Here is a 16,363-nt window from a genome sequence, read left to right as displayed (position 1 = left end):
AATAGCCGACAAGGGCTGGAAGATTTGTTTTCCCATATGTGCTGCTTGTCCAGTTTTTCCTGATATCCTGCTTGGTTGTTTTTGTTTTGCTTCCTTTTGCTTGTTTGATTGCTAACAAAGCAGCACACCACAACAGCGACAGCGGCATTCATGGTTACAGCTTTTGTTTTCAGATGACAAATTCATGCTCTACTGCTTCAGGAGCAATCTCTCTCTGGCTATCTAAATGTCTCTTGTGGGATATCTAGTGTAAATAATTTCAGTATCAACTATACCATAAGAACTGCATGTATAAGTATTAATAGTAGCCAAGGCCATCAGAAATGGTATTTGGGGAACTTCTGTTATAAACCAATTTCTGCTGACATTCATTTGAAAAAGCTGAACTTATTGGTTCATGAAAATTGTTAGAAATACAATACAAATTAATACTAGCTGTTCTTTTAATTGACTTTTAATTAGATTTACACTCCGCTCTACTACAAACAATAAAAATTATAGCAGATTTAAAAAATTTAAATTATTTCAAGAATTTATGGACACACACACAGAGCATCTGAACTTGTCAAACATTGATATTTGTAATTTATTTATTATTTTGACAATAATAGAATAAGAACTCAGAAACAATTCTTATTCTGCTATCAAGAGGCAAGTATAAAAAGCAAGAGGAAGAAAGTAAAACAGTAAAGACAATATTAATATAATTAATAGTAGAAAGTAACAAAAATATTACAAATCAATATGAGAACGATGGGTGCCACTAGTAAAGACTTCTGGAGGATGATTGCTATGGCACAGAATTTTCCATTTTTGTTGACAGTCCTGGTCTGCCTCTACCTAAGGAACAAACTTGTGATCTAAATAATTTCTATGAATTTTAACAGTTTGCTTATTTTTGTTGTTGTTAGTTGTGAAGTCTGACCCACTGTGACCCCATGGACAACATTCAGGCATTCCTGTTCTGAAACAACATTTTGCAATGCCTGCCTTTACTTTAAAAAATGTTCCGAAAGAAAGAAAATAAATTACTCTAGACAAGAAACCAATAGTGTATTTTTTCCTTGCATTCATAAATGAATAACTTTCACTAACTTTGACTAACATTACTTGAGGATTTAAAGTCATCTTAACTAGAGATGGTATTGGCAGAGGAAAGTAGTCAGAAACAAAAATATAAATGGTAGAGCAAAGTTCTGACATCAATGAGACTAGTCCTTTTCTATAGGCAGTATGATATTTGAAATACCCAGGGGGCATCCTAAATAACGCACTTACAGAGGCTGACAATACAACTCATAAAGGTTGATAGTCCTTATAAATACCAATTAGATCTGTGTAAAATCTGGCTAGTTAATAATTTCATTGTAGCCAGAATATAGTTACCATCTTTAGCAATAAATACATTAAGGATAACATAAAAAGCTAAAACCTGGAGGGGAGGGGGAGTCCTGAAATATTTAAAACTTATTCTGCTCAATTTGATTGAGTATCTTTATGCTTATGTTTTGTAGTTTCTTAATGAATGCTATAACTTAAAAAAGAAAGAAAGAAACATTCCCTCTTAAGCTTCGGTCATTATAGCACGAAGGAAAGGCCCAAAGCCCTCTTCCTTGGCTTTCTATAAATATATAGAGTCTGCATTGAAAAGCACAACCACAGGTCTATTAGCTAATTTGGCAGCATCCCCAAATTACTATTTTGGCATCAGATATGAGCCATTACTCTGAAGAGAAGGCTATGGACTATTTAAATTAAACCAAGTACTCTGATATCTTTTTGAGGTGATCTATTAATGTGCTTTGAATCAGCAGAGCATAAGTACACGTTAACTGTTGTTCCAAAAGTTGGAATATAATTAATCTGTGCTTAGTGATACCTGATATGTATTTTTAAACAGAGTATAAGACTTGTCCTGTTGTACCAAGTCAACTTCCAACACTATAAAAATAATACAGGTACCCCTCAACTTACAACCACAATTGAGCCCCAAATTTCTGTTGTTAAGTGAATTTTACCCCATTTTATGACTATTCTTGCCACAGTTGAATTAATCATTGTAGTTGATAAATTAGCCATCTGGTTGTTAAATGAACTTTGCTTTCTCATTGAATTTGTTTGTGAGAGGATTGCAAAAAGTGAATCATATGATTTTGGGGCAAACACATATGAACAGGGGTGCGTTCCTCCCAGTTTGCACCAGATCGTCTGAACCATTAGTGACCCGCTGGTGATGTGACAATAGCGACACAATTCTGATTTGGTCGGTGCCTGTGGGCTCCGCCATCGGTTTTGTTTTGTTTTTTGAAATTTTGGTGAATTTTTCCATCTTTGGATGGCTTCCCCTCTTCCGCTGCTTTAAAAAGAGCCCTCCTGCCCTTTCCTGGGTTAATACTTACTTTTATTTCTTTGCCTGAAGCACAGCTGATCAACTGTGTTTTGGGCTGAATCCTGCTACTGAGCATGTGCGGAAGTGAAATTGCACAAGTGTGGGCGCATGAAACATGATGCAAACCAGTGGCAAAGGTAAGTGGAACCCACCCCTGCACATGAACCAGTTGCCAAGCATCTGAATTTTGGTCACATGACCATGAGGATGCTGCAAATGTCAAAATTGTGAAAAAGAGTCAAAAGTCATATTTTTTAGTGATGTAACTTTGAATAGTCACTAAATGAACTGTTGTAAGTTCAGGACTACCTATAACAGTATGCAATGGTCCACTGGAAAAACACTAGTATATCCAGAATACTCTTGAGTAACACAAGAGTATCCAGTGAGTAATACACTTTAGTTCTTGTAATTAAAATTTAGTTTTACTAGGGTTTTTTTCTTCCCTAGGTAATCTGTGCTGGTACATTATAACAGTGATGGCTAGATGGCAGTGATGATCAAAGGCTTGATGATGATCAAGCAAAACTTTCATTAAACCTTCATGGCTGCCATATTGAATTTTTTTAAGCATAACTTGGCAACCTTGTAATGTAGACAAGAGGGCCAGTCTCTTTCCTTCTCCTTATGATTCCCTGACATACAGGTGTTTCTATAAATATGATGTCTGTTGTAATCTCTGAAAAAGTTTATATAATAATGTGGATTACTTATCAATTGAGAAAGAAATGTATGTAACTGTCAAGAGTGATTCTAATAAAGTTCTTTCTTTAAAGTTTTACTTTTTGGAAATAACAATGTCCAAGGAGTTCTTTTTTGGGATTTATTAGCTATACAGTTGACATTAACACTTTTAAAATTGTTGGTAATTTTGCCAAATCTGTTAAACACATTATAATTCTTATGTGTGTGTGTGTGTGTGTGTGTGTGTGTGTGTGCATTTATTTTTTCTCCTTATCATTTATTAATAAAATTAATCATTTCAATAGGATACTTCATTGTAGGATGTAATATTTGAGACACCTTTTGTTTTTCTAAATTGCTATCTAATTTTTTTTTAAATTTCATTTAGTATTTGTAATATTTTACCTGCCTGCCAATTATTATAAGGAATAAGCACAGAGGATTCTAAAATAAATATTTGGGTAATAATTAAATAATTATGACTGAAATTTTTCACTGGGTTTTTTTTGTGTATACAGTACTTTATTTTTAAAAATGATTTAATTTATAAAAGGCTTGATATTAATTTATAATAATTTGGTGATATGAAAGAATGAAAAACTTAAGTATTTTAAACTTTTATTTCATACAGTATATTCTGCTTGATCATCCAGATTCTTTTGATTCCATATTTAAATCCATACATTTTATTTATTAATTCCAGTTATTATCTCTGTCTTTCTATGTACTTTAATTTTTTCCATGATTATTTTGAAGTTTTTCTTCGATGAAGCTAATGTCTCACTTTGCCCTGGGGCTAATGTCTCAGCCGCCCTGAGTTTAAGGAGAAGGGCAGCATAGAAATCTAATAAATAAATAAATAAATAAATAAATCTCTAGAAAATAAATGTTATGATGTTCCCTAATTATAATAGACCCATTAATATTATGCGTTCATATAGGTTTACTGAAGAAATGGATTTACTTTTATTCTTCTATGGTGCTGTAATTGTTAGTTAAATAAGTTTAGAAATGTGGATTTGAAACTCTTTAGCTGCATCCAGCCAAAGGCCTTTTACCAAGAAAGATTTTATTTAAAACCTTTCTAGTTTGTTCAGAAACTTAAAGTCCTTTAATAAAGATTTAATGTTCTTTCTGTATTTACTAGCAATTGTGCTAAGCCTAATTGCTAATATTGCTGAAAACATGTTTGTGCCTTGATTTAGATACCATATTATGTTTGTTTACATTTCATATTTCAGATATGAAAACTGATTGCAGAAAACATGCACTCAGCTTTTAGACATATTCGCCAACAATTTGGCTGCTGTGCTAAATTCATTGCAAGTAAAACAGTATTTACATTTATATTTCTAATATTTAATATCATGCTGACTAATCCAAAGGCGTCTTACAGTGACTTAAAAATGTGATAAAGTAAAATACATAAGCACATATTCAAACAGCATAATGAAAACCCAAAGCAATATAAATTCAAATCAACAAGGTCAGTAAAAACTCGGTTCCAAACTCAGCAACCACACGACTCCTGAATAAAATTTGTTTGCTCTCCCTATCATGTTTATTTGATGCTTACTCTGAAGACATGATGATCTGCATTTAAAAACACAAGCACTGTTCAAACTGTTAAATATTGTACTGGGAATAATACTAGTGCTTGCAATAAAATAAATAAATAGTATTATAATTACTTTCATAGCATGATGATGCAGAGTCATGGTGAGAAAATGCAGCATCATGATGTGAAGCTACAAAGCATCACAGCTGGGGTTGAATCTTATCAGAGCTTGTTAGTGTTTTGTAAGCAATTAAAATAAGTAGTAGTCTAAATCAATTGGCTATCTCCAATGTACTGTTAACTTAAGGAACTCTGTCACTTGTATTTAGCAGTAACTTGGCAATATTGTTCATATCACGCATAGCTGCTATACTCCAATATTTCATGGTGACAGAAGGCAGTAAACAAGATACAACAGAGTTGTTATCATATTCTGTGTTTTTGTAATAGCAGTAACATTGGTTGTTCACCTACAGTAAATGTATGAATGTTCAAAATGCCTTCCAAATGAATGATTTATATCTTTTGCTATATATGAAAATATTCATATATTTGAATCCTGGACTTCTGCTCTACAAAGTTATATAATTCTACAAATTAACTAAAATCAATACTATGCAATATCAAACCACAAAGAGTATGGCAATTTACAGCAGCACTCCATAAATTGTTATCCATCTGTAGTATTTTACCATTCTGTTTTTTATATTAGTTTTAGGAATTAAATATTATAAGAATTCTACAACAAGAAAGAGAAATGTAATGTATGATAGCCCAGTCCAGTAGGTAATCTTCTATTCAGATTATGTTTCAGCCAGTCAGCTATACAGTACAGGAATAAAGCAAACCAGTAGAACCCCAATTTTCTCTCTGTCCATTGTATTTGTATTTATTTACTTGAGTAATATAGCTGCCAATTTCACATACGTGACACTAGGTCAGTGCTTCTCAATTATTTTCTATAACAGCTCCCTACCTAGGAAGAAGTAAACATTTTACACTCCCAACTCTCTGCTGCTGCACGTCTTGGGGCCCGCCCCGTCCGACCTGCCATCCCCAAATTGCCCCCCACCGTGAGATGCGCATCCTACCTAATGCTTGTACCGGTACCTCTGTCACATTCCTCAGCATTGTGTCCAGGGCAGCACATTCTAAAAGAAAATGTCTCATGAGTTTGAGAAGTTTGATTGAACTTGCATGACGTTTTCTTTTAGAATGGGCTGCCATTTTTCTCATATTTCGCTGTGGCCAGTAGGGGTCCACAGAGTTGGCTTTCTCCAGGTCCCATCCGCCAAACAGTGTCGGTTGACGGGACCTCAGGGAAGAGTGGCTCCGACCCTTTGGAATCAACTGCCTCCAGAGATCCGCATTATCTCAACCTTACCGGTCTTCCGGAAACCCCTTAAGACCTGGCTTTTCCGGCAGGCCTGGAATTAGGCTGATTGCAAGTATGTATGATTTTTGTATTACTGTTATTACTGACTTATTATTATTAGATTATAACTTTTTATTGTTATATTTATTCCGATTGTTAGCCACTCAGAGTCTGTTGGAGTGAGCAGCATTTAAATACAATAAACAAACAAACAAACGCTGAGGAATGTGACGGAGGGACTGGTACAAGTGTCAGGTATGATGCGCATCATACACCCTGCGGCAAAAAACCCCCATGTTCCTCAGGGTCATGTGCCCCTCCTGACCTTGCTCTGCGCCCCCTCAGAGGCCCCCACCCCACTATTTGAGAAGCACTGCTCTAGGTGGTTTGTAATAAAATAGATAAAGCACATAAAATACACAATGTAACAATAAAAGCACATAGCATTCAAGCATCATAAAATGACCCTCAACAAAAGTGAAGCAATAGGCCCAGGCACAACACTAAGTTTTCAAAGCCTTGCGAAAGGCCAGCAAGGCTCAGGCACCACGGCAGAAAGGGTGCTCCTCCTAGACCCGGGGTCCCCAAACTTGGCAACTTTAAGATTTGTGGATATCAACTCCCGGAATTCTGGAAGTTGAAGTCCACAAGTCTTAAAATTGCCAAGTTTGAAGACCTCTGTCCTATACCTGCTAGCAGACATGCCTTTGCCAACAGCATCTGTGAAGCATATATCTCCTGCCAGAGCAAATAAGAAGTTCTCTCAGGATTTATAGCACAAAACAGGAAATAAGAAACTTTAATTTTAAAAATAATCCTAGTAACAAGCTAAATTTGCCAGCATGGAGATAAAAAGCCTGTTGACTTTTTTTTGTTGTAAGTTGAAGTCTCCATCTTAAAATTGCCAAGGTTGACAGATAACCCTTGAGTAGGGATGCAGGGATATGGAAATGTCAGGTTTCCTTTTCTTTTAATAAGTCAAAAAGTATGAAATTCGTATTGGGGAAAAGTATATAGAAATTAGGTTTATGTGGCAATATACAAAAGGGAACTATTGTTTACTACAATTTATAAAGAGATATAATATATCTTGGCTTTGGTTACTGCTAAGCCAAAAATTATAAAAGCAAAAGTGCTCTTTTTGAAATTCCAAAGCAAATTTAATGGTTCGGAATAACTACTGTAGTCCCTATGGAGATTCTCAGTAATCCAGGTCATGGTTGTCCCAAAGGTACTTTTTTTCAAGAGGCAGCTAGACTTTCTTGTTTTCCTTTGAAGACGTTTAGTTTCTCATCCAAGAAGCTTTTTCAGCTCCAGAGCTGAAGAAGTTTCTGGGATGACAAACGAAACATCTTCAAAGAAAAACAAGAAAGTTCAGTTGCCTCTTGAAAAAAAATCAGTTTGGGACAACTACTCCTGTGGTTTGTATATTTGAGAAGATCCAGATTGAAATTTCCAGTCAATCAAAAATTTCTCTCTTACCTCTCCTCTATCTCTGTGAACCTAGCAGTATGAACCAAGTATAATGACTTGAAATGAGCCTTAAAACATCAACAACAAAACAAAGGAAATACAAGTTTGGTTTGAGTTCCTTCTTTATTTTGGCCTTTGGGTCAGTGCTAGTTGGAGGAAGAATCAAACTAAGTCTTACATACTGTAATGAAAGAAAGAGGTCCATTGTTAAGTTCTAAAACCAGTGGCTCTCCAACTTGCTTATGTGCCTGTGATAATAACTTGAGCCACACTTGACTAAAATAGAGGGTTCAAAGTAATTTACAGAAGAGGGCATTTCCCTGGGAGTTATAGAGAAAGTAGTCAGATCGACCAGAAAGAAGCCATGGGCAAAAGAAAACAAGAGCTTTTATTTGGATGTGGCTGTTCTGTAAGGAAGCAGTAGAAAAAGGAACCAAATAATACAGAAGTAAAAAAAAATTTAAACTAGCCATTCTGAGAACAGGATAGTGAGATCAAACAATTGTGGCCTGCCGGAAGACAGGGAGGAAACTCATTTGTCTCAGGCCTCTCATAAAGCCTCGGGAGACAGCCTTGGAACTGCAGTTCTTTTCAGAGAGTCACTATGTAATGAAAGGAAGCAGACATGCACTTCATTATCTCCTTGCTGATTTGGATCAGCAGGTGGCTTAGACTCGCTGTGGAGTAGCAATTTTTATATTGCTCCTCAGCAAATAACTTGGCATTAAGAGTTTTATGTTATATCGAGGAGTAACATTAGCATTAATGAATGCTAATAGAGCACTTTGCCCTGAGAAAACTGCCTATTTGCATCCACGTATCCAAGTACAAGGTCAGTGCACATTATGTTCAGGATTGTGACAGAAACTAATAAATTAAAGCTTCCCCAGAAGCTGTTCTACACTTGCCTAAAAATGCACAGTGATGGTGAAAGTCAGGAAGAGAAGCGGCAGCCCGTGAGGACTTGAGGGCGTGATATGTATCTCTTTCTTTCCGCATCTTAGGTCACAGTCCTTGGGTATTGTAACATTTTGAGGTGGATTTTCAGTCTCCCAAGATGGAATTGAAATATTAGCTCCCCGTGTTTGCAGAATTGTGTGAGACATCAGATCACATACCCAGATCATTCAATTTCTCTGAAGCCAGAGGATACCTCTCTCCTAGCAATATCCATCCAGTATATATGCACTCACCTATGATTAACCTTACTTGGCCATTAAATGTCACAATTCTTCAGTACACATGAAGCTGAAAGAATATACGTTTGTCAGGAAAAGGTGACAATGAGAGACGTGAAATGACATTTTTTGTGTGGGGATGGGAATTGTTGTGACTTGGCTGTGAAAGGAAATTGCTTTTTCTATAAATCTTGGGCCTCACGGAATAAAACACACATTTCTTTCCAACTGGAAAGCCATTCTCATTGACATAATGAAGGTATTGTAAGTTGTGACTTTTTGCAAACTTAGAGGAGGGAAAAAAGCAATCTGCAATCTTGACAGATATGCTCCTTCTAGGATTCGCTGTTCACCAAGCGACCTCAATTAATTTATGAGAAGGACAGCAGACGGTGAAGTCTCCAGCTCAGCCTTGGTGGTGAGGTCCCTGTCTGAATTAATGTTCTGGTTATTTAAAGAAGATTTATATTAAGCTTTTCTTTCATTCCAATTCCATGAGGACATTAAAATTGTAATGGAGGCCATTTGTATGCATTTGTTGAATTCAGTGCTATTTGTTATCCAGCAAAGAAAAAAAAGGGGGGGGGAGATGATGAGAAAGAAATACTCCAAAATTCTGCAATCCATTAAAAAAACAGTAACACAACAAACAGAAGAAAAACATCTGTTGTGACTTGCTGATATAGTAACTATGTGAGGAGTAATAGGTGGAAAAGCTATCTTTGACTTAACCTAAACCACCCTAGCAAATGTAATTTGGACATCGACTTCCAGAGTCAGTCTATTCTAAATAAAGTTGTCCAAAAGAAACCTTCTCTTTAAAAGATGGCTTACAACTGGATATGAATATCTCTCTTTTTTTAAAAATATTTTTTTATTAATTTTCTTAAAATAGACAGACACACATACAAACATTGAACACAAAATGGGGATACATTTTCCCCGCTTATCTTGAAAGTATAAATTCAAATACAGAAAAAGAATACATGATTAGATATATATTGAATATTTAAAAAATTGCTAAATTAGAGTTAAGGTTTTTCACATTGTTACTAATATATTTATAAGACCAAAATTCTTACTATATTACTTATATATAAACTAATTCTTATATATAAACTAATTCTACCTTAGTCATTAAACAATAAATTTGAACTAATGTTAGTATTATTATTACCCAAGTAAAAACAAATACAAGTTAATTAAAAATAAATTGTATATCTTATTTTTTCTTATCTATCCATTTATAAACATTGTTCCATGCTTCATAAAACTTAGTATCTTCTTGATCATTTAAACGTCTTGTCATCATATCCATTTCAGCGCAATCTAATAATTTTGCTATAACTTCTTCTTCTTTGGGGATTTCCTCCCCCTTCCAATTTTCCGCATACGTGATTCTAGCCGCTGTTAATATGTGTATAATTAAATATAAAATTTCTTTCTTGTAGGTCTGGTTGGTAATTCCTAATAAATAAAATTCCGGGGTGTTTTCAACCTCCTGCTTTACCATTTCTTTTATTATTTTCTCTATCATCTTCCAATATATTTTAGCTTTACCACATGTCCACCATTGATGGTAGTAGGTTCCTATTTCTTTCTTACATTTCCAACACAATGGAGAAGTTTTAGGGAACATTTTTGCTATTCTATTTGGTGGGAGATGCCATCTGTAAAACATTTTAATTTGGTTTTCTTTTCATGATACTGATTTGGTCATTTTCCAATTGTTGACCCAAACTTTTTCCCATGTATCTATGTCTATTTCTTTACCAATGTTTTTGCACCATCTTATCATATTATCTTTTAGGGTCAGTTCTATATTTTTATGTGCAAGAAGGAATTTATAAATTTTCCCTATTGTTTTTGTTTGATTAAGAGTAATTAAATTACTTAACAAATTTTTATTTTTGTTAAAAATATAAAGTGTTTTATCTTTCTGGTATCTAGATCGAATCTGGGCATAATGCCACCAATCTATTGTTATCCCTTCATCTTGTAATGTAATCCTAGATTTTAATTTCATTTGGTCATTTAATAAATCTTTATATCGTATAATTTTTTTGTCTTTTGTAGATTTTGGGTGTATTATTGCTTCTAGAGGGGCAAGCCATTCTGGAATAGTTAAAAAGTGGTTTTTCCTTATGTCTTTCCAAACTTCTAGTAGATATTTCCTTAATGTATGTCTTTTAAAATATGAGTGATTTTTCTCCTTATCATACCATATGAAGGCGTGCCATCCAAGCATAAGATCATACCCTTCTAAATTTAATATTCTTTTATTTTCTAGAGTAATCCAATCTCTAATCCATGTTAGGGCGGCCGCCTGATAATATAATTTCCAATTTGGAAGTCCAAATCCGCCCCTTTCTTTGATATCTTCTAAACAATTTATTTTTATTCTTGCTTTTTTCCCTTGCCATAAAAACTTTTTAACTATATTTGTTAAATTTTTGAAGAAAGTACTCCCTGGGTTTATTGGGATTACCTGGAATAGAAATAAAATTTTAGGTAAGATATTCATCTTAATTGTTGCTACTCTTCCTAAAAAAGATATTTTCAAATTATTCCAAATTTCTAAATCTTTTTTAATTTTTGTCAATAATTTTAAATAGTTATCATTTTTTATAGTTATTGTTTTAGCTGTTAACCAAATTCCTAAATATTTTACTTTTTTAGCAATCTTTATTCCAGACAACTGGATATGAATATCTATCACTAGTCAGTGCAATTTGAAATGATGACCTTTATGCCTGAATGAGTAATCACCACCGTAGTGAACACCACACATGGCATTTATAGTCTGCCTTCTAATTGTCCTGGAGAATACCGAAGTATGTATTACATATGCACATATGTATACATATACATACATATACATACATCATTCACAGAGAGAGAGAGAGAGAGAGAGAGAGATTTCCTCCCATTCTCCATTCTGCTAGTTGTTGCAGTGCAGTGAGTGGAGTTAGAGAAAACAGGAGGAGAACATTTATTTTCAATCTCAGTTATTAACACAGATAAAAACCTAAATGGAAGTGGATTTGGAAATAATTCATTGTTGATACAGAGGTAAGATATTTGATCTAAATAGCTACTAATTGTTATACCTTTGCTATGGAACCATTTCCTTGTTAGGGTAATTTTGTTACACTTTAATAGACATTCAATGGCTCTTTTCATTTGTTCGTGAAGCATTAATAAGTCTGCTACTGATAATGCAAAACCTAATAATACCTGGGCTTTTTAATGAAACCTGCACATAAAAACATGGCAAGCACTTCACTGAGTAGTTTCTTAGATTAAAACAACATCCTTTATCTTACTTATTTCAATTTATGCCAACTGAACAGCCATTTGTAATGTAGAATGCAATTGTACAAAGCTCAAACAATTCAATGCGGAGCATGCAAAATTGAATTTCGTATTTCTGGAAGGTAGAGGGGTTACAGGAAAGAAGTTCTTGAGAAGTTTTAAAAATTGATATCAAATTGCATCATACCAATATGTTTCGGGAAATGAATATATTTGTTTGCAAAATATATTTGCAATTCAAAAGGATTTTATTTATTTCTGCATTATTAAATAAAGAACACTCTATTACAATATCTTGGATGACTTTTCCAAATACCACAGCTGGAGGACCCTAACTCCTTTAACAATGCTGTCTAATGCCTATTCAGACATGGAGATGTGCTCTAGTTTTCTCTAGTGTTTCAGGCACAGATTTTTCTACTAAAACTAATAAAAATATCATGGGCTCTCAATTATTACCAAGAGATTTCCAAGTGCAATTTAAAGTGTTAGTTGTACCCTATAGAACCACAATGGCGAAGCTTTTTTGTTTTGTTTGCCAAAAGGGTAGTGTATGTGCTAGCACACGTGCACATACCCACAACCATACCTCCCCATGCATGCACACACCTGTGTGCGTCCCCTGCGCATGCACACAATCCCCCCTGTCCCCACGCATGCTCACAGGCCTCACTGAAACCTGGTATGGTGAAAAAATGGCCAAACCGGAAGTTCAGAAAAAAGGACTTCCAGTTTGCCTGTTGTGCTGTTTTTCTCTGAAGCTTCTGAAGAGTAAAATGGTCTTCCCCAAGACTGAAAATCAGCTAGTGCGCATATGCCTCATGTGCCCTCCGATATGGCTCTGCATGCCATCCGTGGCACGCGTGCCATAGGTTCTCCATCAGGGCTATAGAGTGATAAATTATCTCCGGTACCGCCTTCTGCCGCACGAATCCCAGCGACCAGTTAGGTCCCACAGAGTGGACTTCTCCGAGTCCCGTCAACTAAACAATGTCGTTTGGCGGGACCCAGGGGAAGAGCCTTCTCTTTTATTATTAAATAAAGAACACTCTATTACCCTCTGGAACCAACTCCCCCCAGAGATTAGAATTGCCCCCACCCTCCTTGCCTTTCGTAAGCTCCTTAAAACCCACCTCTGCCGTCAGGCATGGGGGAACTGAGATATTATTTCCCCCTAGGCCTCTACAATTTATGCATGGTATGTTTGTATGTATGTTTGATTTTATAAATAAGGATTTTTTAGTTGTTTTAGTATTGGATTGTTACATGCTGTTTTTATCACTGTTGTTAGCCGCCCCGAGTCCACGGAGAGAGGAGGCATACAAATCCAATAAATAAATAAATAAATAAATTAGTTAATGGATTAGTTAATTAATTAGTTAATTAATTAATTTAATAAATAAATAAATAATGGTTTGAAGAAAAGGCACCACCAAGACTGCGTTCTTCCACAAGAACTGTCCTACCCAATATAAACATTTTGTGGGAAATTACTTGTAATTCTGTACTGCCATGAAATTAGCAGGCTAAGAAGATGTGCTTGTATTGTGGAATAGTCTCCCCTAGGAAATTAGATTAACTCAGGCACTCCTTAGCTTTCTAAAATAAGTTAAGAGAGAATTTCCCAATAAAGATCCTTAATAAAATTAAGTACTTATTAAGGATTTACATAGCTCAGGTTTAAAAGTATTATTGTTTTTATTGCTTTACATTATTATATATTAATTATTATCTGGATTACGGATTTTTTTTTTACTACCAAGAGTCACATGACTGTCAGGATAAAAATATGGGAAGTAGATAGGTGTGCATGAGAGAGGGAGGGAGGGAAGGAAGGAGGGAGAGGGAATGATATTCAGGATGCATTATAAAAAGTAATTAATTAGGGATATGGCTGGTATAAAAATGTATACTTTTATCTTTAGATATGTTTATGTCTTTATATTGCATTAATATTTCTAAAGCTGATTGCATATCCATTTTCATCTGCTATAATCCTTCCCTCTTCACTCTAATGCACATTATCAACTTACCCAGGTTTATTCATAAATTATGCCTCTTCTTGAACTTACAGTAGAACCCCAACTTACGAGACTAATTGGTTCCGGAAGGAGGCTCGTAAGTCAGAACGCTCGTATGACGAAACATTGTTTCCCATAGGAAACAATGTAAAGTCAATTAATCCGTGCAACAACAAAAAAAAACCGCTGCCGCCGAACGCGGAAATTAGCGTTCAGAGACAGCTGCGAAGTGGCGCGCGTGTTTTAAAACGTCAGAGCCGGCCTGGGGGGCTCAGGGGGAAGCCCCCGAGCCCCCCAGGCCGGCTCTGACATTTTAAAACACGCACGCCACTTCGCAGCTGTCTTCTGAAGCCGGAACGCTAACTTCCGCGTTCGGTTTCAGAAGACAGCTGCAAAGCGGTGCGCGTGTTTTAAAACGTCAGAGCCGGCCTGGGGGGCTCGGGGGGAGCTCGTAAGTAGAGCTGCTCGTATGTCGAGGTTCCACTGTATACCACAGTTCTTGGAAGTTCTCATGAACCTCCTTCCAGCATGTGTCTACTTAGTTATGGTTCAGCACAGTTATATAACATGATTGAAGTGCAATTCATTAAGACCTAGTTAATAACAATAAGAGAATTATTCTCTCTCTCCCTCTCTCCTCTCTCTCTTTTCTCTCATCTAATTATATCTACCAATATGTCTCTGTCTGCCTACCTACCTATCATCTATCTATCTCTACATTTGTATAAATAATGCTGTGTTTCAATTTCAATGGTTATATGGCTAGACATTGGTATTTGAACAGTGCCGTGTTCAAGATACTTAATAAAACTAACAAAACCAAAGTTTTATCAATTTTTAAGGGTAGCAATTTCTTCTCTTTTCTCCTAGATTCTGGTGAAATTAACATCAGGAGAATTTACCCAAACATTTGACCTTGAAGACTTTCAAATCCTGGGATTTCTGGAAAATATTCATGGTGAACTAGATGTCCCTTTTTGAATGTGACACTCTATATGGCAGAGTATGTGGAACAGTGGTGGGTTCTAACTTGCCTTGCTGCCGGTTCGCTTCCTCCCATGCTGTGTGGCTGCTTTACATGTGCATGCGCAGTGGCAAAAAATCCAAAAAATCTTCCCTCCAAGCTGAAAACAAGATGGCGACCACATGCACAGTGTCAGAAACTTAGCTTTGGTGCATGTACAGGAAAAAAATAACAGACCCCCCCGAAAAGTCTTTTAAAAATCTTTTTTTAAAAAAACATGGCAGCGCCCACAAACCAGCACCGACTGAACCGGTTCCGTGCATTATGATGTCACCAGTGCATCACTACCGATTTGGGTGAACTGGTCCAAACCGGGATGAACACACCTCTGATGTGGAATATAAATATGACATGCAATAAAAATTATATGAAAAAATATACACTGAATATACAGTATAAATGAAACTGAGTGATGTCATGATATTTAGAAAGGATATATACATATTAATGCAGAATAATTTTTTACTGATTTTACAAAAAAGATCTGTTAAAGCTTTGAATGATTTGTTGACAAAAGACAAAAACATGTTCAAAAGAAATCAATCCAAAAGATTTTTATTTTAGTAGATTAAAACCTAAGATTGTTAAAAGTGGGGGGAGGGAATATAGCATTGGCTGATTTGATTAAGGTTAAAATGGTTATGTAGTTATTTCAGGTAGTCCTTAATGGACTTATGGTAAGAAGAAATAAGTGATGAAGTTTTAAGATTTTATTAGTATTCAAGAGATGAATAATGAGAAGAAGAGTACATTGATTGCATCTTAAAATATGTTGATAATTTATTAAAATTGTTTGTAGTTAGAGAGGTATCCCAAATGGGGGGAGTACTTTTTTCTATTTTTTACTTCCCTTTTTGCTGCACCTCATATTTTTTTTATTTTACATACACACCCACACACCCACACACATACATTTTGTAATTTAAATTTGTTTTTATTTTAACAATTGTAATCTTAATGGAATTATTTTTTTATAAAAGATTCTGAAGTAGTATTATGGTCCAGAAGAGGAGACATTATGATGAATTGTTCCTGTATGTATTAGCTTCACCATAATATTTAAAAAATCCAGTCATTTGGAAAAGGCCCAAAATAGTGACTTCGCTTAATAGTCAGCCATTGTATGTATTCATTATTAACTCTTTCTCCAATTTGGTCAAGGGCTTCATGAAATAAGCTGCTTCTCTCATTTGTGTGTGAATCAGGGAAGGCAAGGAGCAATTGGAGATTTTCCTGCTGTTTTGAAAGAATGCTTAATGTTTCTTAATTGCTCACAATCTTTGTGGAAATTAATCCTCTAGAACATTTTGTCTAATGTTGGATGTCATAATGATTAATCTGATAAT

The 16,363-nt window shown here is 35.3% G+C and overlaps 1 protein-coding gene across 1 annotated transcript in view; it reads left to right on the top strand.

Moving 5' to 3' along the window:
- DCTD (dCMP deaminase) overlaps nucleotides 1–16,160 on the top strand; it is a 64,000-nt gene extending 47,840 nt beyond the window's left edge. Inside the window, exon 7 of the mRNA XM_070757481.1 lies at nucleotides 14,864–16,160. Within this exon, the coding sequence (XP_070613582.1) occupies nucleotides 14,864–14,873 (10 nt within the window). The 3' untranslated portion in view covers nucleotides 14,874–16,160. The remainder of the gene's footprint in view (nucleotides 1–14,863) is intronic.
- Nucleotides 16,161–16,363: the final 203 nt, after the last annotated feature.

Source organism: Erythrolamprus reginae, chromosome 7 (assembly GCF_031021105.1).
Source record: "Erythrolamprus reginae isolate rEryReg1 chromosome 7, rEryReg1.hap1, whole genome shotgun sequence".
In the NCBI taxonomy this organism is placed as follows: domain Eukaryota; kingdom Metazoa; phylum Chordata; class Lepidosauria; order Squamata; family Dipsadidae; genus Erythrolamprus; species Erythrolamprus reginae.
This window is presented reverse-complemented; position numbering and strand designations above follow the sequence as displayed.